The following is a 24,005-nucleotide window of genomic DNA, read 5'->3' as shown; positions in this document are numbered from 1 at the left end:
TGCCTGCACACACTTGTGCACCCACCTGCACGCACATGCACATGCATATGCCTGCACACAGCTGCACATGCTCGTGCACACATGCACACACATGCACATGCCTGCACACGTGCAGAGGGAGCAGCCGGTCTGCAGGTGTGTGCAGCGTCCCCCAGACCCCAGCACCCACCAGCCGCTGCCAAAAGGTGTCCTGCCGGGAGAGAGGGCTGGCAGCATGCCGGGGCCATGGGCAGCGGGGTCCTGGACCCCTCCGTGTCCCCTCCGTTTCCCCTCGGTGCCCGCAAGCAGTCGGGGATGGGTGAGCGGGGCAGCCCCGATGGCAGTCCCTGTGTCACCGCAGCGGGGGGACATCAACCGGTTGGGGCTTCCCAGCCTGGCCCCAGTTGCTCTCTTACATTTTGGGGGGGTTGAAACAAGGGTGATGGCCATGTGAGAGCCACCCTGGTTCACCCCAGCAGGTCCCTGTCCCCCGGGATGGGCAGCTGGCCGTGGCTCCTTGTCCCCACGTGGGGACACGTGGTGGGGACGACTGCTCGGACCCCGGTCTCACCCCTAACGCCTCCTCTCCCCTTCTCTCCCCAGATCCGGGTAACCTCCTCCTGCCCTGGATCCGGCCCCGGCCCGGCGTGGGAGCCAGAGGCGACAGGACCCCCCCTAGAGCAAACTGTCCCACACCCGACGACCCCGGCGAGGGGGGGGGACACAACGCCGAGCTGCCCGGTCCCCTCCTGCCTCCCCGCACCCCCACAAGACCCCCAAAAACGGAGCCGGGAGCTGCACATCCATCCCACCCTGGAAGCCTCTGAGCCCAAACCACCCACCCACAGCAGGATCGGGGGGGGGGCTGGATATGGGGGGACCCCCCCAAGCCGTGCCACCCCCTCGGGCTCCCACAGCCTCCCCAGGATGGGGACATGCGGGGAGGTGGCATTGCTCACTGGACACCGTTTTCTTCTGTTTCTCCTAGCCTGGTTTTTCCTTGGAGCAGCAGGGCCCTTCCCGGCGTGCCGGGCAGGAGGGGGGCCCAGAGTGGGATTGGGGCAAAAACCAGCTGGTTTGGAGCAAACTAGGACCAGGGGTGAGGGATAAACACAGCTTTGGGGACAGCGGGGCACAAAGAGCAGCTTCGTCCTCTGCGGGGTTGGGACAATTTCCTGAAACGCTGGGTTGGGAGTTGGGCTGGCCCCAAAAATGGGGTTTTTGCTCCCAAATGGAATTTTCCAGCCCCCCTGGTTGGATGAAACAGCGTCGAAGGGGCTCAGTCCTGGATGCTCCCTTCACCCTGAGGAGCCGGATCTGGCCATCAGCATCCTGCCTCGACCCCCCCCCCCACCGCCAAAACCTCGGGATGGGGGGGAGGGACAGAGCACCCCAAAATCCCCCTGCAAGCCACCCCATCCCTGCCACATTTTGGGGGGCGTCTTGCTCAAATTTGGCAATACTGACGCTGCTTTCAACACAGCCCCTTTTTGGCTGTTTTAACAAATCTAGTGAATGTTTTGGGTTAGGTTTTTATTTTTATTTTTAATTATTGGGTTGGGGTTTTGTTTGTTTGGTTTTTTTTTAATTTAAAGTGCCTGAGTAGATTCTGGCTGAGCACGACCCCCCCGGCGAGCCCATGCCGGGCCCCCCCAAGGTCGACATCGTGCCTTCAGCAATGCTCTGCCCACCTTGGGGCTGCTCCAGTGGCCCCCGGCCCCTCGCCCAGGGCTGCGGGGGGGGCAGCTCAGTGCCTCTCTGACCCCCCCCCGGCCCCTCCATCCTTTCAGGGTCTTGGTGGCAAATCCATCCATCACGTTCAGCGGCAGAAGAGGGGTGACATCGGCATGTGGGGAATGATTATTTTTGGGGGGGGAATGTGCAAGGTCTATTGGGCAGCGATCACTTTGCAAAATGATGATGAGCTGGGAATTAAAAGCCTCGGAAGAAGCTGGAAGGAAAAAAGTTGTTTCACGAAGCATCCCAGCTCCCCCCAACCTCGTTGTTCTCTTTCTTTTCCTGGAGGTGGGATGCGGTTTCTCCTGGATCACTGGATCTGGCCCCAAGCCCACCCTTTGCATCTGGGAGCCGGGGGGTTCACATGAATTTTGCCTCCCAGGTGTTTTTTCTCCAGTCCTGGGGGTTCTTTGGGGATTTTTTTTTTGCACCCTGGAGTGATTCTTTTTGTCCTTCCCAACAAGCAGCCGTGAAGTGCCAACGACCGAAGGTGCCCGAGCCCAAACCCTGGGCAGGGGACAGGCTGCATCCCCCCGCCAGCCCCTCCGCTGCCTCCAGCCAAGCTGCGAACTTTACAGGCAATAATTTTTCCACCCTTTCCCCCTCTTTTTTCCAAGGAAAATAGTGTTTTTCAGGCAACAGATCCCCCATTTCCCCCGAAACACATCCCCATCCCCAAGTGCTGCCCAGCCCCAGGGGCAGCAGCATCTCCAGGGTTTATTTTCCTCTCCAGGACCAAGGATGCTCTTGCTGACCTGCCGTGGGATGGGATGGGATGGGATGGGATGGGATGGGATGGGATGGGATGGGATGGGATGGGATGGGATGGGCAGACACCCACCTGCTCAAAACCCTTCTCAAACCTAGCAGGAAGCAGAAAGAAAACCTTGCCGTCATTTAAAACTCATTCAAAAGAGTTTCCCTCCCTCCTGAGCTCGGCAGGAGCCAGGCACCGGCGCTCCGCGACCTTTTTTTTTTTTCTTTTCCATTGGCTTGTTTTTATATAAGACTGTATTTGTAACGTGAACCGAGGATTTCTTTTCTATTCTGTAATTATAAAAGTCGAAGGAAAGTTTCATCCGATGGCTGTTCTGGTTTTGGGGCATTTCCCTTCCTTGTGCAGTTGAATTGATTAAAAAGTGGTGGTTTTTTAAAAATTTTTGCTTCCCCCCCCCCCCCCCTTAATGCTGCCAGCTCACTCCCGCAGGCTCTGCATCACCTTATAACCCAGGACTTCTTTTTAATGATGCCCCAGTGAGATTCTGCCTCCTCCCTCACTGCCTGCGCAGGCAATTTCCTCCCTGGTAGCAAAATAACTGAAAAAAAATTTTAAAAAGCAGAAATGTAGAAAAGCAGGATCCTCTGGGCTGGGTGTGAGTATCACCCATCATGTGATGAGGGATGCATCAGTGGCCGGCGCGTCCCATCCCTGTGCACCATCCTCCAGGCTGGGTGTGGGTACCATCCCTGTGCATGGGGGCAGCCCAGGGGGTCTGCAGCCTCCCTTCCCCTAAGAAAAAAACCAACAAACCCCCAAAGACATATTAATAAACCCCCAAGAAAAATATTAAGAACCCACCCAGGGTGTTTTTTCAGGTTGAGCTCCTGAAATAAAGTTTTCCAGCCCTACCAGGAGCAAGGGTAGGGATTCTGCAGTGAAAGACACCAGGTCACCACTGCAGCCCCATGGGAAAAGTTTCCTTTTCCCCCCAAATACTCACATTTTCCATCACCAAAGCAGCAATTTTAATTTCATTCAATGCCACTCCTTCGGGATGATGCTTGCTTCACACGTGGTTTCATTCAAAGTACCCAAAGCCATTTCATTCGCTCTATTTTTAATTGATTTCAAATGAAAGGTGGTCGCCTTCTGCTCCCATCCTCTGCTTTTGGGTTTTCTCCCCTTTGCTGCCTTTTCCAGCTAAACAGGAGAAGGAAGGAGGTGATAACATTGAATTAAATCTTATTTTTTAAATCAAAATGGAAATGTGGTGAGGCCAGGGCAGCAAATACGATGTCTGCCGTGACATCAGGGACCAGAGCAGCCGGATACTCCTTTCCCCCTGGGCTGAGCTTCCCGTGATGCTTCTGCTCAGCAACTCCTTGCCCACGGCATTTTTGTCACAGGCTTTTTGGGGACACAATGCCTGTGTTGACTTGTTCCCACTTGTTCCCAAATCTCCATCCCCACGAGAAGTGAGCCTTCATCCCCGTAAGGGTCCTCCTGTCCCTAGCCGGGAGCTGGCGTGGGGAAAGGCTGGAGCACGGCAGTGCCATCTGCAGCAGCCCTGGGTGTCCCTGGGCCAGGGTCAGTGGCCCCAAGCAGATGTCACCAGGTCACCCACAGGTCCCTCTGGCTCAGCTCTGCTGTGGGATCCCATCCCCTGAGTCCAGTCTGTAATCAAAAAGACTAAAAGCAGGTTTCCAGACCTAAAATCTATGGATTTTAGGGGCATGTCCAGGGATGGAAGAGCCACAGGGTTTGCCCTGGCCATGGGGATAGTGGGGTGTCCCAGCACCCCGGGGACAGGCAGATATTGCCTCAAAGCAGTGGATGTGGGGGGTGACGGTGGCCCCTGCTGGGGCACTGGGGTTTCCCCATGCATGGGGGGAGATGAGCAGCCCCCAACCTCCAGTGAGTCCCCAGGGAAGGGACCCAAAGGACCCCCGGTGTGGGTGCACCTGCTGGGGTGAGTGGGGACAGCACCCACTGCCTCTGTGGGTAATGATGTTTGTTTGGGTGAAGCCTGATCAAACAAGAGCTATCTCATGCCTTGTAGAAGGGGGGAGGATTTTTTTTCGGGGGGTGAGCAGGGATGGAGGCCTGTTTCTATGACAACAGTGAGACCAGTCAGACCCCATGGCTGTGGACCAGGGAAGAAGTGGGTCAGCATCCCCATGGTCCTGCTGGAGCATCCCATGGACACGCTGCTGGAGCATCCCATGGACACACTACTGGAGCATCCTGCAGCCATGCTGCCAGAGCATCCCATGGCTGTGCTGATGGAGCATCCACAGCTGTGCTGTCTGACCATCCCACAGCCATGCTGCTGGAGCATCCCGCTGAACTTCTCCTCCCCAGCTGGGGAGGAAGGAAGAACCTCTTTGCTTGCCCACACCCATCGATCTACCTCTTGCAAAACAACCTCCTACTGCCCAGCCCCATCCCAGCTCTGGCAGCCTGCCCAGGCATGCCAGGAAACCCTCCGGGCAGTAACAGCGCTCCAGCCTTCGGCCTCACCATGCCCTGTGTTCTGCCTCCCATACCCTCGGAGGGGGCAGGTCAGGGGAGGTGAGCACCAAACTGGAGGTTGAAATAGGGTTATTAAGGTGTTTTTCAATCAAACTCTTAATTGTTGTGGAAGCATCTTCCAGTTTATTGCACAGTGTTTGTGGTCATAAAATTTATTGTCCTTTATCTGACACAGATCAGGTCCCTTTGGAGGTGGCTGCTGCTGTGAAAGGTGGTTGTGGCACTGGGAGACGTCACCCACATGGGGGAAATAAAACCCCATCACATGCACGTGTTGGCTGGATAATGATTGCAATGGGAATTAATTCAGAAATGGGTCCGGAACACACTGGGTGTTTTTTCTGCGGGTGCTGCCATGGCATGGCTGGTGAGCTGCCTCCCAGCAGGGATCTGGGCACACTGGGAAGGTGGCACTGGTGGGACTGGGAAACACAGAGGATGGCTCCAGGAGCCTTGCTGGGGGGGATTTTATTGCTGTTACTAAAATGACCCTGAGTCAGACCAAGGCGATGGCTCCCCGCAGCTCTGGGCTCACGTCAGCGCTGGGATGAGGTTATATCTAGCACCCCCTCCAAAAGCCACAGCCACCGTCATCCGCCCACAGCCATCATGAGGGAGATGCTTCCCGGCTCCAAAACATCCCCACGGTGCAGAAAAAGAAAGAAAAATACTTGGAAAGCTGCTTTAAAAGCAAAAAAAGCATCCTGGCTGGGGGCAGTACCTTATTTCTGGGCATCCCCAGCTGGGATGTGGGATGTGGGTGCTCTCGGGTGCAGCTGAAGCCACCCCACGCACCACGGGGCTGCAGACTGGGGCTCAGCACTGTGCTGAAACGTGTCTCCTCCAGAAATCCTTCCTCCAGCTCCTTGGCAAGGAAGGTGATGGGTTTTGCTGATCCAGCCTGGAGTCATATACTTTAAATTTAAATAGTTAGTTAGTTTTAAATAACTTTTATTTACTTTTTAAACATATTTATTTATAAGTAAATATATTAACTTATTTACTTATTTGTTTATAGTAAATAAAGATAATTTATTTATTATAAGCAAATATATTAACTTATTTATAAGTAAATAAATTAAATAAGTAAGTAAATAAATAAGTTTAAAAAGTAAGTAAATAAGTAAAAAAGAAAGTGTGAAACTGCATCTGTAGACAAAAGATAAAACTGTACTGGGGGGTTTCAGGAGTTATAACAACTCAGATTTTAATGTCTTATAATAGAGGAGCTTTTTTAAACCAAATTGCCAGCCTGCAAAAACCGGTTTAAAAGATCATCCCAACCTGGGTGCTGGGAAAACACATTTTGGAGGCGGCTTTGTGCCGTTTGCTCAGTGCTTGTGGCCAGTGGGACAACCCAGGAGGATGGGAGGGCTGAGATTGGCGTCGCAGGTAATAAATCCCCTGGGTTTCAGGCTGGAAATTCGGAGGATGATCCATGTGTCTCCCCCCAAGGCAAAGCCAACAGCGTCCCAGCCCTCGCCATATGGAGACAGACAGGAAAAATTCAGGATATAGAGGAAAACCAGCCATCTGCTTCCTGATGTTTCCCTTCTCCCCATTTCCTTTCCACCCCTTTTCCCACAGGCATTCTCCTCCAAATTTCTATTTGCAAATTCAGAGCCGCGTTGTCCAAGCGGGATCATTTTGAAATGGCAAAGTCAGCTCAGGACCAGCCACCAAAAACCAAACTGTGGATTTTTTGGGGGTGTCACAGCTCCTTTTTCCTGCAACCCGAGCAGCATCTCCCACGCCAGAGCCATATCCCACCAGCGGTACTGTCATTGTCACGTGGCTCCTGGGAAACCCAGCCTGCTGCAGTGGTTATCACTGCTGGTAGCCACGCACCCAGCCCAGGGTCCTCAGGCAAGGCTGGGTGCTGGCATGGACCTGTCGGAGGAGATAAAGACTGTCGATAACCCGACCTTTAATTCCCGTTCCAGCATGACTCATGGGGAGAGCGAACGGCAACGCCTTGGCTGGGAGCATCACTGCATCTGCCCCATTATTTGGGCATGTTACATTCTCAGATAACTTACCTCTCTTGGGAAATGGATGTTAAAACACCTCCTGCCTTTCCACCTTCCCCAGGAAAGCCTGACTCCTTTCTCCTCCTGGTTTGCAGCTGGTGCATCCTTTGCTGAGCAGGGAGGATGCTCAGTGCACAAGCGGGTGGCTTTCCCCCAGGACCCCACAGACAAGGGGTGCATCACTCCCATCACTTTGGTTTTATAGCCATAATCTTATTTTCAGAGCAGCAGAGGAAATTCTTCAAAATAAAAATGATATGAATGATCACCCAAATGGTACTGGCCATCCCTGCCGTGCGATATCGCCCATTCTGCTCCCACCCTAGTCTGAAGCCGGGACACAGGGACAGCATCCCCAGCAGTGATGTTCTTACTGGCCCAAAAACTATCAGGGCACCTCAAATTTAAAAAGCATGTGAGTGTGGGCATTGCACCACTACACACAGCTGTGGGAGGGCTTGGGGGGCTTCACTTTGAACCCCTTACAGCCTGGACCAAACCAGTCCCTCCTTACAGCCACTGTCCCCTGCCTGGCCGCGGCTGAGATGTAATTACAGAGTCCAAGCATCTCTTGCCGCTATCATGTGAAGAAACCCTGTGTCGCCGTAAACAGGAAGGGCAGGAAGAAAAACGAGTTGATTTTTTTCCATCCCAACCCGAGGAAAGAAATGGCTGAGGAGCAACAAAGGATTAATTTACCCCGCACAGAAACGCCGGCTCCCTCCCGCAGCCGCGGGACCCCAGCGAGTCACAGATGTTAAGGAGTAAAAAAGCCGCTTTCACAACCTCAAACAAAGGCATAGAGACGCTTTTCAGGGACTCAAGGAGATCTGTAGATCCGGCTGCCGCAGTCCTAGGTGTGCCGAGTTATATACAGCTGGTCCAGGGAAATGGGAGTGGGAGCAGGAGCAAAGCCGGTAGGATGCGGTCGGTAAATGGGAACAATGTTTTCGTGTTGGAGGGAAGCTCTCTGCTTGCTTTTGGTGGTAAATTGATTAAGAAACATATCTTGGGCCTTATGTTTCCCCCTTTGATTCCTTAGCATGGATGAATGCATCTCCAGTGGTCCCTGCCAGGTGGAAGATGCAGTGGCATCCCCAAGGGACACCCTCCACCTGACATCACGCTGCCCAGCAGACCTGTGCCACAATATGGGTGTAAGGCTGCCGAAATCCCCGGCCTCACATCCCTAACAAGATGCTCTTTTCAGTGCTCCCATCACCTCTGGTCCCAGCTGGAAGGTGATACATGGACAGGTGTTCACCCAGATGAACGCTGGATGGATGCAACGGCTGCCTTGGTGGGAGTCTTAGGCTTTCTCTGCCGGCCATAGTGCATCCACAGGCTTATGCACAATTTTTGGCTCAGGATGCACAACACATGGCTTGTCCTGGGCAGAGACTAAAGTGCGTGACTAGTTCCCTGCAGACTGCCAGCTTGCACCGGGAGCTGGCTTCTCCTGAAAGATGCTGCACATATATATGTAGTATATATATCTATATGGACCACTGGCCCCATCACTCCCCAGAAGAGCAGCTAAGATACCTTTGGAACATCATGCTTCAGTCCTGCAACAGACCCAGCTCCAGATCAGCTGGCTTTTAGCTCCAGAGCCTCAAGAAGAGGTCGACGATGGGCCAGAGCGTGTCTGGGAGCCAGCGCTGGAGCCAAAAATGCATAGGGGAAAGCCAAGGCATGCTGGGGGCAATGAGGGTGGAGTTTGCAAGGGATTTGGTGCCAGGACTCCTGCCAGAAGCATGCCAGTCCCAGTGCTATGGCAGGCAGGACAGGGGACACATCCAGGCACAGGGGAAGGTAGGAGCTGGCACGGGCGGCTGGCCGGGCAGGAAATCTCCATTTTGTTCCTGCAAGCGAGGCGGGTGCCAGCCTTGTTACACCATTCCCCGAACTTGTCTCCCTGCCCTGTTGCCATGGGACTCCCTGTGTTGTTCCTGGCACCGGTGGCTCTTGCTCCAGGCAGTTTGGTTGCATCTCCAGGGCCTTCTCCATGCATGCGGTGGAGCTGCTTTCCCAAACTCCCCCTGCAGACCCCCTTGACCCCTCTGGGCTCCAACCCAGTCCTGCTGCACAGCCAGAAAGGTGGGTTTTTGCATGTGAAGGTAATGGAGATGCAACCAGCTGTAACCACTGTGCATCACCTCCCATGCAGGGAAAGTGTGTGGGAAAGGTCTCAGGGATGGTGGCTCCAGGGCTGGCAGAAGGATGCATGTCCCTTTGTCACCATGAGCACCATGCCTGGGTGTGATCTGGAGTAAATCCACACCATTACAGTCAAGACGGGTGCAAGAACAGGGAATAACAGGTAAATGACCACCTGGGGTTGGTTGAACGTGCAGCTAATGCTCAGGACCCTCCAAACCAGACGTCTCCGAGGTCTCTGCAATGCATCACCCCTCTGTGTGTGCAAAGCTTGGCTCCTGTCGACACCTCTTGCAGCTTTGCTCAGGCAAATCCTGGTCTACAAGCGGGCACCCCGAGGAAGGGGTGACCACCACCCTGAAACCTGGGGTCACCCACGTTAGGCACCTCTGTTGGGTGCTGCTCCATTGCCCTCGGCTCCCTCCAGCCTCACAGGAGGAGCAGGGCCAGGTCCAGAGGGTGAATCAGCCCTTCTAAGCATGGGCTCGCTGCCTCCAAATTATGCCGAGGGCAATTAAGCTTCTAAGCCAGGTATATCTGAGTCTCCCATCTGTGCAATGAAGACCAAACCAGGAGCACTGGTGAGGAGCTGGGAGCTTGCGTCTGGGAAGCGTAGTGATGGCCCTGCAAGCTCCGGTGCACAGAGGACATAGGAGTCGAACACCGCTCGGGCAAGGCACCGCTGGGGTGGGTTTAGCCACCACCTGAGAAACATAATTTCTGGCTCCCCAGTAAATCCCAGGCCTCCCTCTGTGTAAAACAAGCCACGCTGGGAGGTTTCGCTGGCAAAGCTGTCGGTCGCAAATTGCTCCCCAGCCAGCTCCCCGCTGTGCAAAGCACCCTTGCCTTTGGGCTGAGCGGTTTGTGGAGCTTCGCGGCACATGGGGACGTGCAAGTAGAGGCAGGAGGCATCCAGGTCCCCGGGCTGTCACCCCAGGCTGGGCTGGGCTGCAGCAGGCAGGCAGGAGGAGCAGCTGCCTGCATTAGGCAGAGCCGCAAGAGCCAGCGGGCTGCCTTCTGCAAGGAGGAAGTCAGAAGAAAAGCAGCCTCCACCCAGCACCCAGGCACATCGCAGTGTCCAAATCAAAGGCGTGCGTGGGCGGAGGGATGGCGTGGAGCTCGGCTTGACAGAAGGTCTCTGTCTGTGCAAGAGGAGGGGAGGGAGGAGGCAGCCAGGGAGCCCTGGGCAGCTCAAGGAGGTGGCGGCGAGGGAGTCTGGGGGGGATGCTGGTGGCAGCGGGGTTTGGAGCTGGGAGAGGAGAGGCTCCACCTTCACCCTTTCTTGCTCAGCAAACCCTCCTGTAGCACACTGGATTTTAGCAAAATTGCACAGGTTATGAGAGAGAAGAAAAGCAAAAGCATTTCAAGCATCAGACCTCTGTTCTTCGCGCTGCACGCTCCTTCCAGCTTGGGCAGGAGGGGACGTGGGGGTCCCACATCCATACCTCCCCCATCGCTCTGCCCTGGGGCAGAGCCAGCCCTAACTGGGCCACAGGTGCCATGGGAAAAACCTTGTCTGCAAACCTGTAATTAAAGACTGGATTGCAAAGCATGTGTGTAAGGGGGCTGAATTAAGGTTGCGCAGGCAACTGTAACTCCGGTATTTCCTAAATTTGAGCATATGAGTCGGCAGCTGGGATGATGTTCTTCTGAACGTGACTATTTGTTGGGTTGTTTTTTTCTTAACTGGGAACATAACAGGAAACTCATCTTGAATGTGCAGCGTGCAGATAGCTGTGCCCTGGGGAGGGCCCCGGGAGGCCACTGTGACAGCCTGACAGCAGTAGCATGTTGTCACCCTCTCCAGGGTGACAAGGACAAGAGCAAATTGGACAACTTAAGCCCCAAGGAATAAGGTCTGGGAAAGCTGGAAGCAGAGAAGAAGTGGGGTTGGGGACTGGGAAAACCTGGCAACCAGCCCCTTGCAAAGTCATCACTCATCCCCTTGTTCCTATTTGAGCATTGCTGTCCTGTGACTCTGCCTCTATATGCAGTCTATACACTTCCAGTAATAATATATATTTTCCAAAATATATACATATTCCAATAAATAGCTCTGCCTGCAGAGGAAGGATCTGCTGGTCTCAATGCCGTGCTCCAGCCCAGCTTGGCTCTGGAGATGTTAGAGAGGTAGGAGAAAGTCAGAGCATCCGTCCCACTCATCTTCCAGCGCCAAGGAAGAGCTGATGCAATGCAAATGGGAAACACGGAGCTGGTAGGAAATCACTCCCTGCGAAACGCAATCAGGCTATGGGCCTGCAAGAAGAAGTCATGCAGTCTGAGAAGGTAGCAAGCTTCCAAATGGCTTAGTCATGTAATTGCCTGTCGAGAAAATCCAGCATTGATATATTTAATGATAACAAACAAGCTGGAAAGCTTAATCAGCCTCCTGCTTTGGAGCTCTAATGATTAGAAATCAGGATGAGACACGGTGTGGGGGATGATCCCCAAGAAGGGGCATCTCACAAGCACCCACCAAGGAGTTGGTGTCGTTCCTACCAGTGACAGCATATGGGGACAACATGCCACCAGTAGACGTGAAATGTCCCCAGGTAGCATTTACCTGCCTCACTGATGGGGCATCAATAGTGGAGGGACCCCTGTCTCCCATCCCCTTACGCCTGGTGGATGTCTATACCCTCCTGGGGCCCACAAAGAAGGGAGGTGGGTAGGTGTAAGGATCTAGCTTGGATTTTGGGGTGATCTAGCTAGACCACACATAGGTACAATCCCTTGACTCCCCAGGCTATGGCTGACCTGGGACACGTTTGGAGGGACAGCTGCTGCAGGTGGGATGCCCTGAGCAGGGCCATGTCTCCGCCACGACTTGGCCAGCACTGGCCAAGAGCAGCCCTGCAGCCTGCCAGTTCCTTTCCAGCTGGGTATCAACCAAGCCCTGCCCAGCAGCCCACACTCAGCAGGGACACCGCCACCACCTCCCTCTCAGGAAGAAAGTGCCACCACCTGAACTGTCCTGCCTGCAGCTGCTTTGCTAAGCTGTAGGAATTTTTGGATCCCATCGGCTCCCAGGGCTGGACTCAACCCAACTGCTGTCCCGCCATAGCGCAGCGCTGCCTGCCCACAAGGCTCTCGGGAGAGAACAGCTCTTCATACCCCAAGCACTCCTTTATTTTATCCATCAGCATCTATCAATCACAGCTCCTGTTTTCTCTGCAGCTCTGGTGTCTGGGTCCCTACAGGGTTTGGTGGGAGTCAAAAAGGCTGATGAAAAGGTAGGAACGTGGAACAGGGCTCAGTCCCGCTCCTCGCTGCCGTGACATGTCTCAGCAGCAAGGTCCAGGGGGAAAACCCATGTGGTTTAAAAAACAAACAAGAATTTCCTTTTCCTGGTTTATAGCTGCTGTCAGTAGTTTGTGCGGCTGCTTTTCTGTAGGTTTCTCAATTACCATCTTATTAATAGACTATATCAGTGATGTGGCAGAGGGGCACTCAAGGATCCTTCCCAATGACACTCAGCCCGGTGTGCTAGTGACCCTGCCAAAAACGTTTCTTGCTACTTGGTCCCTGAGGAAAATACCTTCTTGACCCCATAAGAGTGAGAAGAAGTCCTGTGTGTCTCTTCTCATCCTGGATTTAACCCACTCTGGATCCCATAAATCCATCCTGGATTTATCTCCACTTCTCCAGTACCTTTTTTGCTGCCTGCCTCTGGCTGTCTTCTGTGGTCGCTCAGTGAGCCATGGCAAACTAGAGGGAGGGAGGACAGCAGAGGACATCGCCAGGATGTGAAGGAGGGCATTGGCATGGCTGTTTTCTAACCATGGGATGTATGGCATGGCTTTGCCAGCTGCCTTCCTGCACACAGAGAGGAAATAGTGGGATTTGTTGTTAATGACCCTCAAGACATCACCCAGAGTTGCTTGGTTGTTGTCCTTGCACCCAGGATCGGGGACTCTGTGTCGGGCTCGATACAACCCTAAGCACAGCCGATGGGTGGGAGTTGCTTAAACACTTTAATTTTATGGGGGTGTATTTTTGCAAGAAAAAGTGTCTTTCCAGCCAAAATGAAACTTTCAGACTTTACTGTTGTCAGGTGGGTCCACAGCCAGAATTTCCTTCAGCTTGCTATAACTGCAACATTTCACTAGCCGCTTTTAGGCACTTGGCTGCTGACTCCTGAAAACGTCTGGGTTGGGTTTCTCAACAAGAGTGTGGAAACCCGTAGGTGAAAAGTGTTGGTGAAAACCATGGTTTTATCTGATCACTGAAAGCTGCTGTAGAGACAAAGGGATGTTTCCCATCTAGGTCCACTGATGACAACAGGTCCAGCTCAGAAAGCATTTACGTGCGTACCCTGCATATGCATGCATGTGGGACTGGGCTCTCACAGGGAAGGTCCCTTGGGGAAGGTCCATCATTTGAGGTCTCTGGTCATCTTTGCAAAGCAGCTGATGGAGCGATGGATGGGTCAGCACGCAGCCTGTGTTCATGAACAAGCACTAAAGCTGCCCAGCTGTGGGGCTGGTCGTTACTTTTTGTCTCAAGGCAATGGGGTTTGATGAAACACTGTCCCCATGACAAAGCTGAATGATGTAGTTGGCTCTTAAAGCTTTTTGGTCAAGCTGGCACATTTTGAAAGTATCCTGTATGAAGATGTCAGCAGGCTTTGCCTTGGTTTAGAAAAAATCAAGTAATTCAGTGGATTTTTTTTTTTTCTGGTGGCCAATGAAATTTTGCTGCCCCGCTAAAGAACTTGGCACAAGCAGGGGGAGACGCCCTTTCCTCCCATCTGGCTTTTAATTTCAGAGACCAAGCTGTCATTGAAATAAAAGTGCTGGACCTCTCTACACTTCTCCAAGGCTGGGACAGCCAGGTCTGGCTTGGGCAGCACTGACGCCACTCATCTGTGATTTCTGGAGTCACTCAATCTATTTTCTTTTCCAGCTGAATCCCCTGTCCTGTGCACGTGCCTCTTCCGTCAAGCTGTGAGAAGCTCTGCTCTGAGGAGTATGAATCACAGCAGCACTTGGTTTATTTGCTCTTAGTTAGAAGGCTCCTTCAAAGAGAAGATACTGCGGTGTTGGGCATCATGCCACCAGGAACAGTGTCTGGGCAGAGCGTGGTTGGAGGGTCTGGATTTGGGCATTTGGCTTTGGACGTGTAACTTTGATGTTTAATGAAGACTGCAGTTGACTGAAGCCCCTTCTGTAGTCAATGGAGGGAGAAAGGTGCTTCCTGCGAGTCATTCGACGGTTAGGAGGACATCGATCACCTTCTGGAGGCACTTTTTTGTCTTTGTAGACTGAAGATGAAGCCCGGGATAACTTATGCCAGGAGTAGTACAGGGTGAGCCAGGGCCAGGGAGCTGGGGCTGCCCTTGATGGCCAACGGTGCAACAAAGATCAGAAGGACATTTCCACCTCCAGAAAGTTTTTCCCATGGAGACGGAAGTTATTTCACTGCATGCGCTGCCTCTTCCTCCCACTCTGCCTGCCCTGGCTCCAAAGTCTCTGGAACAGCATGTTCTCCCCGTGGGAGCCTTTCCACGGATTGCAACAAGCTGGGAGCTTGGGCAGGGTCTGAAGGGCATGAGAGAAGACTGCAGCAGCGGGAGGCAGAAGTGGCTGTGGGAGGAATGGAGGTGCTGGAGGTGAGACCCAAACTCCGACTCAGTCCCATAGCCACAGAGCTGCATGTCCCCACGTGCCATTTCTCTGCTCCTTTCTTCCTAAACTGAATAAACTAACTGGCATAAGTGGGTTTTAACCACTAATACTTCATCCGCAGGAGGACTCCTTCCCTCCCCCTCTCATTATACTGGTATAAATGTAATTATCCTGGGTATAATTAACACAAACCATGTTTCTAGTGTCAGCAAGCAGCCTGGGTGTGTGCTGCAACCCGCCGCGGCATAGCTGTTATCTCTGGCTTGCAGCAGAGGGTCAGTGCTGCTCAGGGACCTCTGTGCTACTGCCAGCACAATAGCTTGGGGACAGGCAACCCCACCAACAAGGTGGGGTGCTGAGGTTGCCAGTTTGCAAGCACGGCACCCCAAAAGCTGGCCAGCAGAAGCAGGTAGGAACTTGCCAACCCTCCTTCCCCCAGGCTCCACAGTGAGGACATGGTGTGGGAAAGAGCTCCCGACCTCTCATGCTTTGCAACTCAAATATTTGTCACCCAAAAGTCAACACTGACATCTTGTATCAGCCCGGGACGTTCAGGAGATGTTGCAGAATTCAACCAAAGGAGAAGGGTGTCTGGACAGATTTATTTGCTCCAGTGCCAAGACAACACGGTTTCACTATTCACATCTCCGCTACGCCATGGGGTTGGCCTTGCTCACAGCGGTGGTGTTCTGGGGATGTTGCATGGTCCACCATGGCACAGCAGAGCTGGGTTCGGGCCTCTACCAGCTGGAAGGTGGAGAACTGATCCGGCATCACCACACAAGCGTGCTTCTGATGGACTGACTGTGTCACCGAGGCAGTTTCCTTGTAACAAGGCAGTGCAGCTCAGCAGAATGAGCTGCATCTTCACTAGGGACGCTCGCCAGAAGAAACTGCTGATGTTCCTATTCCAGTGGAGAGCCTGGAGGCAGCCAGGCCTTGCTAACAGGAGCTACTCGTTGCACAGGATCCAGGCCGCAGCCGTTTGTGGGGTGCTCAGGGCCCTGCAGGGCTGCGTGGCAGAAGGGCAGGGGGGGCCATGCCAAGTGCGACACAGCCATTTGTGCAACATGCTGCTGCGGCAGCCCAGCAGAGCTGAGTTTAGCATAGTGGGGTTTTGCCAGGTCAAATAAGCCGCGCCAGCGCTGGCCAAAGAAAGCTTTGGGTGGCTACGCAAAATTTGGCTTAAAAAACAGCCATGAGCAGTGAAAGTCTTTGCTAACCATTTATCCTGAAGGTCTCCTGTCATGCCCAGCCTGGGGTACTCAGCACCTCCCAAGGCTGCACCCACGAGCTGTATTTCCCCAGGGTTTTGGAGGTTGGCCAGGGTGAAGCCCCACTTCCCCGCAAGCCCTGGCTGGCTGGGCTGTACGCTCCGTCGTGGCACAGGCACCTGGAATAGGCAGCGTGGCAGCAGAGACACCCATCACCCCAGCAGCCCTTTGGGGAGAAAATGGATGCAAGCCACGCAGCCAGATCTCAGCTGGATCCGGCCCTGCTTGTGCTTTAATGACTGTGATAAACCGGGCTTGAAGTAACTTCTTGTACCTGAAACCACAACCTGCTTGCTTCACCCACGAAAGCTCAGACTTCAGGGAAATCTCTCGCCGAGGCCCATGCGGCCTGCAGGACCCCGTCGGCTGACGAAGCCCTTTGAAACTCTACAGCCGCTGCGCTGGGCTGCTGCTTGTTTGCTCTCTGCATGCGTGTGAGGGCATGCCTCGAGCCGCTTCCCTGCATGGGCAAGTTTCCTCCCCTTTTTCGTGTGTGGTTCTTTTGCCTGGGCGAGAGGGAGACAAGATATTACATCTAAGCAACAAGTGCAGGTGCTAAATACCCCCCAAAACATTGGAGCCCAATGCAGGAGGGTGCACAAAATCAACCGCGGCTGCTCCCAAACGAGCTGCCCCTTTAACATGGAGGTGGTATTGCAGAAACTACTGCTCCCAGAGTACAGCGCTTTGTTTTAATGTCCAGACCAAGAGCCTGGCCGGCGCCGGAGCGGCGCACGCTGGGGTGTGTAGTTTCTCCACAGCCCTGGCTTTGTGGGGAAGGGGAGCCGGGGGGAGGGATATGAAGGGAAAGCACCCCAAAATTGTGCTTGGCTGCTGGTGCTGGGCTTGTAAAGGCGCGGGGTGAGGAAGAGCCGTTCTCCCAGCCTGCGCTCGGCTGCGCGTCGTGCCTCTGGTGCAGTTCTTCATAGCCTTTGTGCGAGCAGGCCCCGGGTGGATGGCTGCTGTTTCGGGCAGGGGGCCTGGCGGCTGCCTGGTGGCCTCCCCGCTGCCCAGCGCAGGCCTGGGGGTGGCCAAGGCCGGGAGCCGTGTCGGCGGTGTGTGTGTGGGGGGCTCAACCGCAGCCCCGTTAGCCGAGGGAGCGTTGATGGCAGCAGCGTGGGGCTGAGTACGGCCTGCGCCCCACAAGCCCAGCTGGGGAAGGGGTCACGCTGAAAGCCCGAGGCCCCTGGGCCCGGGCCTGGCCCCAACCCAGCCCGGGCCTGGCCGGGGAGCGGCGGCACCCCCGAGGGGACGCGCAGGAGGGTGCCGGGCACGGCCCGTGTCCCCCCGCGCTGCGCTCCCGGGCCGGCGCGGTGCGGGTTTGGCGGGGGCGGGGGGAGAAGGGGCCGCGGGGCCGCGGGCAGGGCCCGGCCCCGGCCCGGCCCGGCCGGGGGAGCGGCGGCTCGGCGCCGCTTGGAGCGGCCTCGCCTTCCCGGCGTGCAGCGCGGCGCCCGTCCCCGCCGGGCCGCCATGTTGTCGGAGTGAAAGGCAGGGGGAGAGGCAGGCGGCGAGCGGCCTGGGGGGGGGCCGAGATCCGTCTTCATCCTACCGCTCCGCCCGTGAGTATCGGCACCGGACCGGGCCCCCGGCGCGCCGCGCACCTCAGCGGAGCCGCCGGTGGGGCCATATTGGTGGGGGGGCCGGGCGGAGCGGCGCCAGGCCGCCCCGAAGGCGAGCGGCGGCGGGGCGCTGCGCCCGGCTCTCCCGCCCGGCTCCTTGTCGGCGCTCGGGGGCCGGGGCCTGGCCCCTATTGTTACCGGGGAGGAGGGGGGGGGCTCAGCGGACCCCCGCCTCCCGTGAGCGGCTCCTCGGCCGCTCGCCGCCGCGCCCCGGCCGGCAGGGAGGGGGGTGTTATTGTTGGGGGGGGGGGGGGAAGGCCGCGGGCCCATCCCGGCCGGGCGGCGCCGGCGCCCCCCGCCTGCCCCCCCCCGGGCCCGGGCCGCCGCGGGGGGCCCCCCCCCGGGGCTCCCCTTTCTCCCCGGGGGGGGCCCAGCCCGACCCGCCGGGGAGGGCCGAGGCCCCGCTTTGTTGCCCCGGGGGGCCCGGCCCGGCGCTGGCCCGCGTTGGTGTGGGGGGGGTGGTTGGGTCCCCGTCCCCCCCCGGCCTTGGGGGGGGGTCTTCGGCGGGGCTGGGGGGGGGGCGGTGTCCCTGGCAGAGGAGAGGGACGGTGCCTCTCAAGTGGGAGGGAAGGAAAACGCAGACAATACTTTTTGATGTGCTGGGTGACCCTGGGGTTTTTGTGTTTGTGTGGTTTTCTTCCTTGTTTTTATCTCGTTTTCGGGTAATAACGGCGTTTGGCCCTTTTTAATTGCATGCTTGTATTTTGAAGAGTCTGCCTCTTGCCTCAACCTGAGAAATACTCTGAAATTTTTTTTTTTTGGTCAATGTTTAATAACTTTGTTCTGAGCAGAGATTTTATTAGACAGATCATGAGTAAGGAATTTCCTTTATTAAGAGCGAGGGAGGTGGGGTAAGGGGTAGAATTTATCTTACGATGTTTTAACTCTGGTTTAAGCAACTCGGTCGGTGATCAATTTATCCGCTTCCTGCTGCGTCTCCCCAGGTTTTCAGGAAAACACAAGGTTTAACGTTAAAAGTTCTTGTAGGCCACACAGCTTGTGAACAATGGCTGTGCTTTAATTTCCAGTCTAACTTTCAAAACCAAAATCCAAACCCACCCAACCCAAACTCTCTTCTAGTTCGTGACTGAACTTTTTCAAACGCGGATCTCATGGTGCCTTAATTTTTTAATACGATCTGTTATTTTTAGAGGAATATTGAATAAGAGCGGTGAAGCTCTGAACGCGTAGCTGTGCGCTATGCGGATTAAAGCCACTTTATTCAGCGTTGTTGCCACTTCTGCTTAAAACTTGCTTGGGGATGTCTCCGAAGTTTTTGTTGCTTGTGGGGCCTGCCATAATCTAAAGTATTTTGCTTGTAATGATAACACAGAGCAATTTATTTACATGCTATGTTTTTATCAAGGGAAGAGGAGAATTGTCTGCTTTGAGTGCTTTGTAGCCATGTAGAAGCCTTTGTTTGTAAATACGTAACTCTTCCCAGCAAATGGTTTACCTAGAAAAAGTTTATTATGTATTTTTACGAAGAGTTTGGGAATGAAAAGGGTCCTAGTAGCCATTAGCAGCGGCGAGTCTTGCAGCTGCCAGTTAGCTCGTGAATGTGCGTTGTGTAGGTGACTTAACATATTTCTGATGCTCTGTGTGCTTTGAATGACAGGATTCAGCTGTCCGCTACATTTAACACGGCATTTCTATAAAAACACGTCTTGGAACTACACTTGAACTACCCAGAATGCTCTTTTCCCCTTTGCTCCCTTTCAAAATGTCGCCTTTGCCAAGTTTTTCTCTTGTGTTTGGAGCTGCCTTGTCTGTATTAAACGAAAGAGGAAGCGTCTGGGAGCAGGAGGCACTTCTGCACATCTTCATAATACCTTTGCTGAGATTTTCTAGAGTTTCAAAAAAACCCCCGGTTTTTACAGTAACGCAGTTATTAACTATCTGTGTGCAAATTAAACTAGAAATGAATTTGTGTTGGTGAACAGAGGGGCCTTGCAGTCCGCTGCCTTTTGGGGGAGGGAAGTAAGGTTGTGGCTGTGCAGACTTCCACCCACAACTTTGTACCTCCTGGTATTTCCACTGGAAACAGGGCTTGTCACAATATATAGATACTTGAAACTTTTTGTGGATTCATAGTATCTCTCTCTAATTTTTTTAAAGACTGCCCCAAGATTACTTGTAACCTGCTTTCATAGAGGCTGCTCAGATTTCATTGTCTGCCCTTAATATATAACCCAACTTGGTGGTATGTGAATTTCTTACCAGTAATTACTTAATTTTTTTTTTTTCTTATTGCATAGAGGAGCTTTATTGCTTCATTTCATGTTACTGAAGGATTTTGATAATGTTTATTAAAGGGAAACTAATGGGAAAGTGCCATGAAATTGCAGTATTGGATTCTTAAAAATCAGTGAAGATTTAGTAATATCTGGTGTTGTCACAGTGTTTTATGAAGTATTTGGGGAAGGTAGTGATTTCCAGACTTTTTGAAAGACAGAGGAGGTAGTTCTGTTGAATGTTGCTGGTATTTAAGTTGTGAAGGTTTTTGAATATATAAAAAGCCTTGCAGAGTTGCTTCTTTATGTGGCCGTGGAGGCTGTGTGTGTGTGTCAACAAATGCATGTTGTAGGTGCAGTTAAAAAAAAAAAATCTTCTCTCTGCAGTTCTTTTAGTCATTTTCTTCTGAATATTAACACTGTTCGCAATTAGTGGGACAAACTTGACTAAGTTTGATGAAAGATAGGATTTGGGTTTTTTTCTGTGTCAAGTTTCTCTCTCCACTGTTAGAAAATTGTTCTTGGAAGTTGCTTGTAGTAGTTGACTGTAGTTCAAAACTACTATGATGAGCATAGAGGAAACACAGCCGCCTTTCAGGCTGTTGGAGCTGCTGTCAGGATCAGGGCCAAGGTTTACAGCCACCAAGGTACAAGAGTAAAAGCATTCTTGTGCTGGTATGCAGCTGTGGTGGGAGTCCATAAGGGCTGCCCCCTCCCCGCCCCAGTTTCATCCTTGTAACTCTCTGTGGTATTTGTGGGGTTGCATTTAGGTAACTGAAGTCATAAACTAGCAATCTTTCTAAAAAATAATAATTCTGACTATACCATGCCTTTGAAAACAAATTCGATTTGTGTGTGCGCTCTGCATTGGCTGAGATTACATAATGGGGGAAAACACTTTTCTATTCACATGTGTAATGTCTTTATTGCTCTCGGGATCAGCTGATAATGTTGTCTTAAAATAACAAACTTGTGTGTTTTTGTGCTGCTGGGATGCTATCAAAATATTTGGGGGGATAGTAAATTATTGAGTTGCTGTCAGCCTAGTCTGCCAGTTGTCCTGCACGCAGATGATTTTGGGTGTGTGCAAAGCATTTGGGGTATTTTCAGTGTTGGATGGTTTCCACGACCAGCTTTCCCCTGGTGCCATCGACAGCGGGACCAGCACTGCTGGCTGCTCTGGCTCTGGAAGGTTCTGCCGAGATCCCAGGCACCGAGAGGTTAGCTGCTCTTTTCTCCAGGGAATCTCGTACAAAACATGCCAGTGCGTTTTACCATCTCATGACTGAAGCCAGCTTCGGAGTTTGCAGGAAGAGTGCACATTGTGTTTGGGACTTAATTAACTGTATAAGCAGAAATCCAGTATTTTAAGTTTGCATTTGAAAAAAACCAAAACCTGTTGCCTTGATGTTTTGCATGACTGAGTGAACACATCGTGATACAGTGGGACTTGTGTATTGATTGAAGATCTGCCTCGCAATTTGTCAGGTGTAAACAGCACGGCAGGCACTGATGGTGTAATTTGCGTTCCACCGGGTTTTTCGGGGGCTTTTTTCTAGCAATTTTCTGTGGCAGCACTCCAGTTGGTATTTTGTCCATCGCATAAATTGGCATTCTGATTTCAGTGTAATGGGCACCTTACATGAATCATGCATATACTGATAACACTTTGCAGCACAAAATGTGGCATTTTTGGCTAGCGTGCATTTTTATGTGATATTTTAGTTGCTAGGTTAATGGAGCAAATAACTGTGTTAAAAGGCGTCATATTTGGCATCATGATGTTTCCCTGCCAGTGTGAAGATGGGTGTGTTATTTAACACGTAAAGCTGAAGCTGCAAGGATTTCATGTTTTCCTTCTCTCTTTCTCGCCGTCTCTCCCCCCTTCCCCTCACCCCCCCGTAGGTGTTGGTGGAATGAGCGTTGCGTGTGTTTTGAAGAGAAAAGCAGTACTCTGGCAGGACTCGTTCAGCCCCCACCTGAAACAGCACGCTCAAGATACAGCTAATCCCAACATGCCTGTTGTATTGACATCTGGAACAGGGTCCCAGGCTCAGCAACAGCCAGCTGCAAATCAGGCGCTTGCAGCAGGGACACACTCCAGTCCTGTTCCTGGATCCATAGGAGTTGCAGGCCGCTCCCAGGACGACGCTATGGTGGATTACTTCTTCCAGAGGCAGCATGGTGAGCAGCTTGGGGGAGGAGGAAGTGGTGGAGGCGGCTATAATAACAGCAAACATCGCTGGCCTACTGGGGATAACATTCATGCAGAACATCAGGTAAAAATAAAAAAAAGTTCAATGTTTCCAAACTCAACACGTGAACGCATCGGGCTTATGATAGATGCTTTTAATGACACTTTTTAAGGCTTAAGCTGGTTACTGTGTGATTGGATAATGGCAATAGTTGTACTTTTTGTTTTCTCTTTTCAGGATTGCCGTGCCTTGGTAGCTATAAGCTGAAACGTTTCTGCTCTTGAGGGTGTTGAAATCGCAATCCACTCTCTGTGACAGTCAAATGCATGTTTGCAAAGTTTATCATTCCCTTTATTGATTTTTTTTTTTTTTTTTGATGTGTGAACCACCGTAGCAGTGAGTGCTGCTGCTTTTCAAATCTGTTGCTGTAGTTAAATAATTCTTATGTAATGGTATTACAAAACTGCCAATGCATGTAGGTTGGGCTTTTACCATTCCCAGTATTGAAAAACACAGTTCTGGAAGTTGCTGGTAATGTGTTTTCCTGGGTTTCTTTGCTTGTTTGTTTTGGGGTTTTGGGTTTGGGTTTTTCTGGTTATAATTGGGAGGGGAAGGTGCTATTAATGTGCTTAGCTGAACTGAGAAGAGAACAGCCTTAAGAATGTCATGGAACAGTGCTTTTAGAAACACAGCTAACTTCTTACATCGACATAACATTTCTAAAAGGGTAGTGGGCCAAAATGTGTCTCTGTAGTAGTGTTTACTAGAAGTCTTTTCAGTAGTTGCATTGTCAGATGTGTTGCGAGTTAAATGGGTGTATGACTCACTCTAGCATTCTGTCTGTGACCTCTAAGTAACTCGTCAAAGGAAGAGATGTGCTTCCTCTTCTAAAGGAGCAGAACTTAAGTGTAAGCACATTTTAAAAACGAATGATTCCCACAAATACTGTCAGAGCAGCAGACACAAAGCTTTTGCAACCTTTATGAATATCTCCTGCCTCTAGTTTTTCAAATAAAAGCGAACAAGCCCTTGTTCCTCTGCTGTGCTTCCCCAGGGGATGTCTTGCCATCGGGACCATTTAAAAGCAAACATTGCAGTGAATTTTGCAACCTCGCTGAAGTCAGTGTGTACATCACCAAAGAAGTAAACCCAAGTGTCCTGTCAATTTGTTCTGGAAGAAAAATGGCATAAAATACTGCAATATGAACTAAGCAGCCAGAAGAATATTGTAGTTATTCCCTTATGTGGAAACATAGTATTTAGTTAAGTATTAACTATTCAGTTAACTTTAAAGGAAATAACTGCATTGAAATGAGATGTAATTTTTCTGTTAAGTATCCAAGTTTTTAGTTACGAAATGTAAAACTTGTTTCAAGAGACATCGATGGAAGAGATCTTAATGTGGTTGTAAGTTGTGTAAGAAACAGTAAGAAATTTTTTCTTACTGAAAGGCTGCAACTTTTAAGTTTTTCAAATAAAAACTATCATGCAGTCTGGTGTGGAGGTGTTTGGGCAGGGACTGCTTTTGTTTGGACATTTTGTGGAAAGATGACTTAATGAATTAAAATGAACATCATGAAATTCTCAATCCTCTTTTCCTCCAGCTCACACTTTCATCGCTCTTTCTCTGAAAATCCATAAAAGCAAAGACAACAAAACTCACTGGAGATGGGGGGACGGGGACAGGACACCCAAACCTTGTGGTCATTAAAAATTGCGCTGGTATTTGAACTTTTCTTACTGCATTCTTTAATAACCAGAAGACTTAAACTTTCACTCGCACAGAAGAATCCTACCTGTCACTGAGACTCGCCCTCATGTCAGTAGATGTGTTGCTCTTCCTCAGCTTGATTTTTCTTCAGTAACTTCTTGAATGAAGTTATATTAATGAGTGTAC

At 52.0% G+C, this 24,005-nt stretch overlaps 2 protein-coding genes across 14 annotated transcripts in view; both read left to right on the top strand.

The window, feature by feature from the left end:
- NKAIN1 (sodium/potassium transporting ATPase interacting 1) overlaps window positions 1–2,794 on the top strand; it is a 38,998-nt gene extending 36,204 nt beyond the window's left edge. For all 3 annotated transcript variants that reach the window (XR_003926974.1, XR_003926973.1, XM_030039552.1), the window contains one exon: window positions 583–2,794. Coding sequence is in view for 1 of the 3 variants with exons in the window: in XM_030039552.1 (XP_029895412.1) it covers window positions 583–592 (10 nt within the window). In the remaining 2 variants the exon portion in view is untranslated. The remainder of the gene's footprint in view (window positions 1–582) is intronic.
- A 14,693-nt stretch (window positions 2,795–17,487) lies between these two features.
- PUM1 (pumilio RNA binding family member 1) overlaps window positions 17,488–24,005 on the top strand; it is a 78,047-nt gene continuing 71,529 nt past the window's right edge. For 9 of the 11 annotated variants that reach the window (XM_030038355.1, XM_030038346.1, XM_030038350.1 and 6 more), the window contains exons 1-2: window positions 17,488–17,619; window positions 21,819–22,192. In XM_030038355.1, coding sequence (XP_029894215.1) covers window positions 21,830–22,192 — 363 coding nt within the window. In that variant the 5' untranslated portion in view covers window positions 17,488–17,619; window positions 21,819–21,829. Of the gene's footprint in view, window positions 17,620–21,818; window positions 22,193–24,005 lie in introns of those variants that run through there. The other 2 variants (XM_030038351.1, XM_041129387.1) reach the window with 2 other exon arrangements.

The sequence above is a fragment of the Aquila chrysaetos genome, chromosome 16, assembly GCF_900496995.4.
Source record: "Aquila chrysaetos chrysaetos chromosome 16, bAquChr1.4, whole genome shotgun sequence".
NCBI classification, from domain to species: Eukaryota; Metazoa; Chordata; class Aves; order Accipitriformes; family Accipitridae; genus Aquila; species Aquila chrysaetos.
The sequence above is the reverse complement of the archived record's forward strand: the minus strand, read 5'-3'. Positions and strand labels throughout refer to the sequence as shown.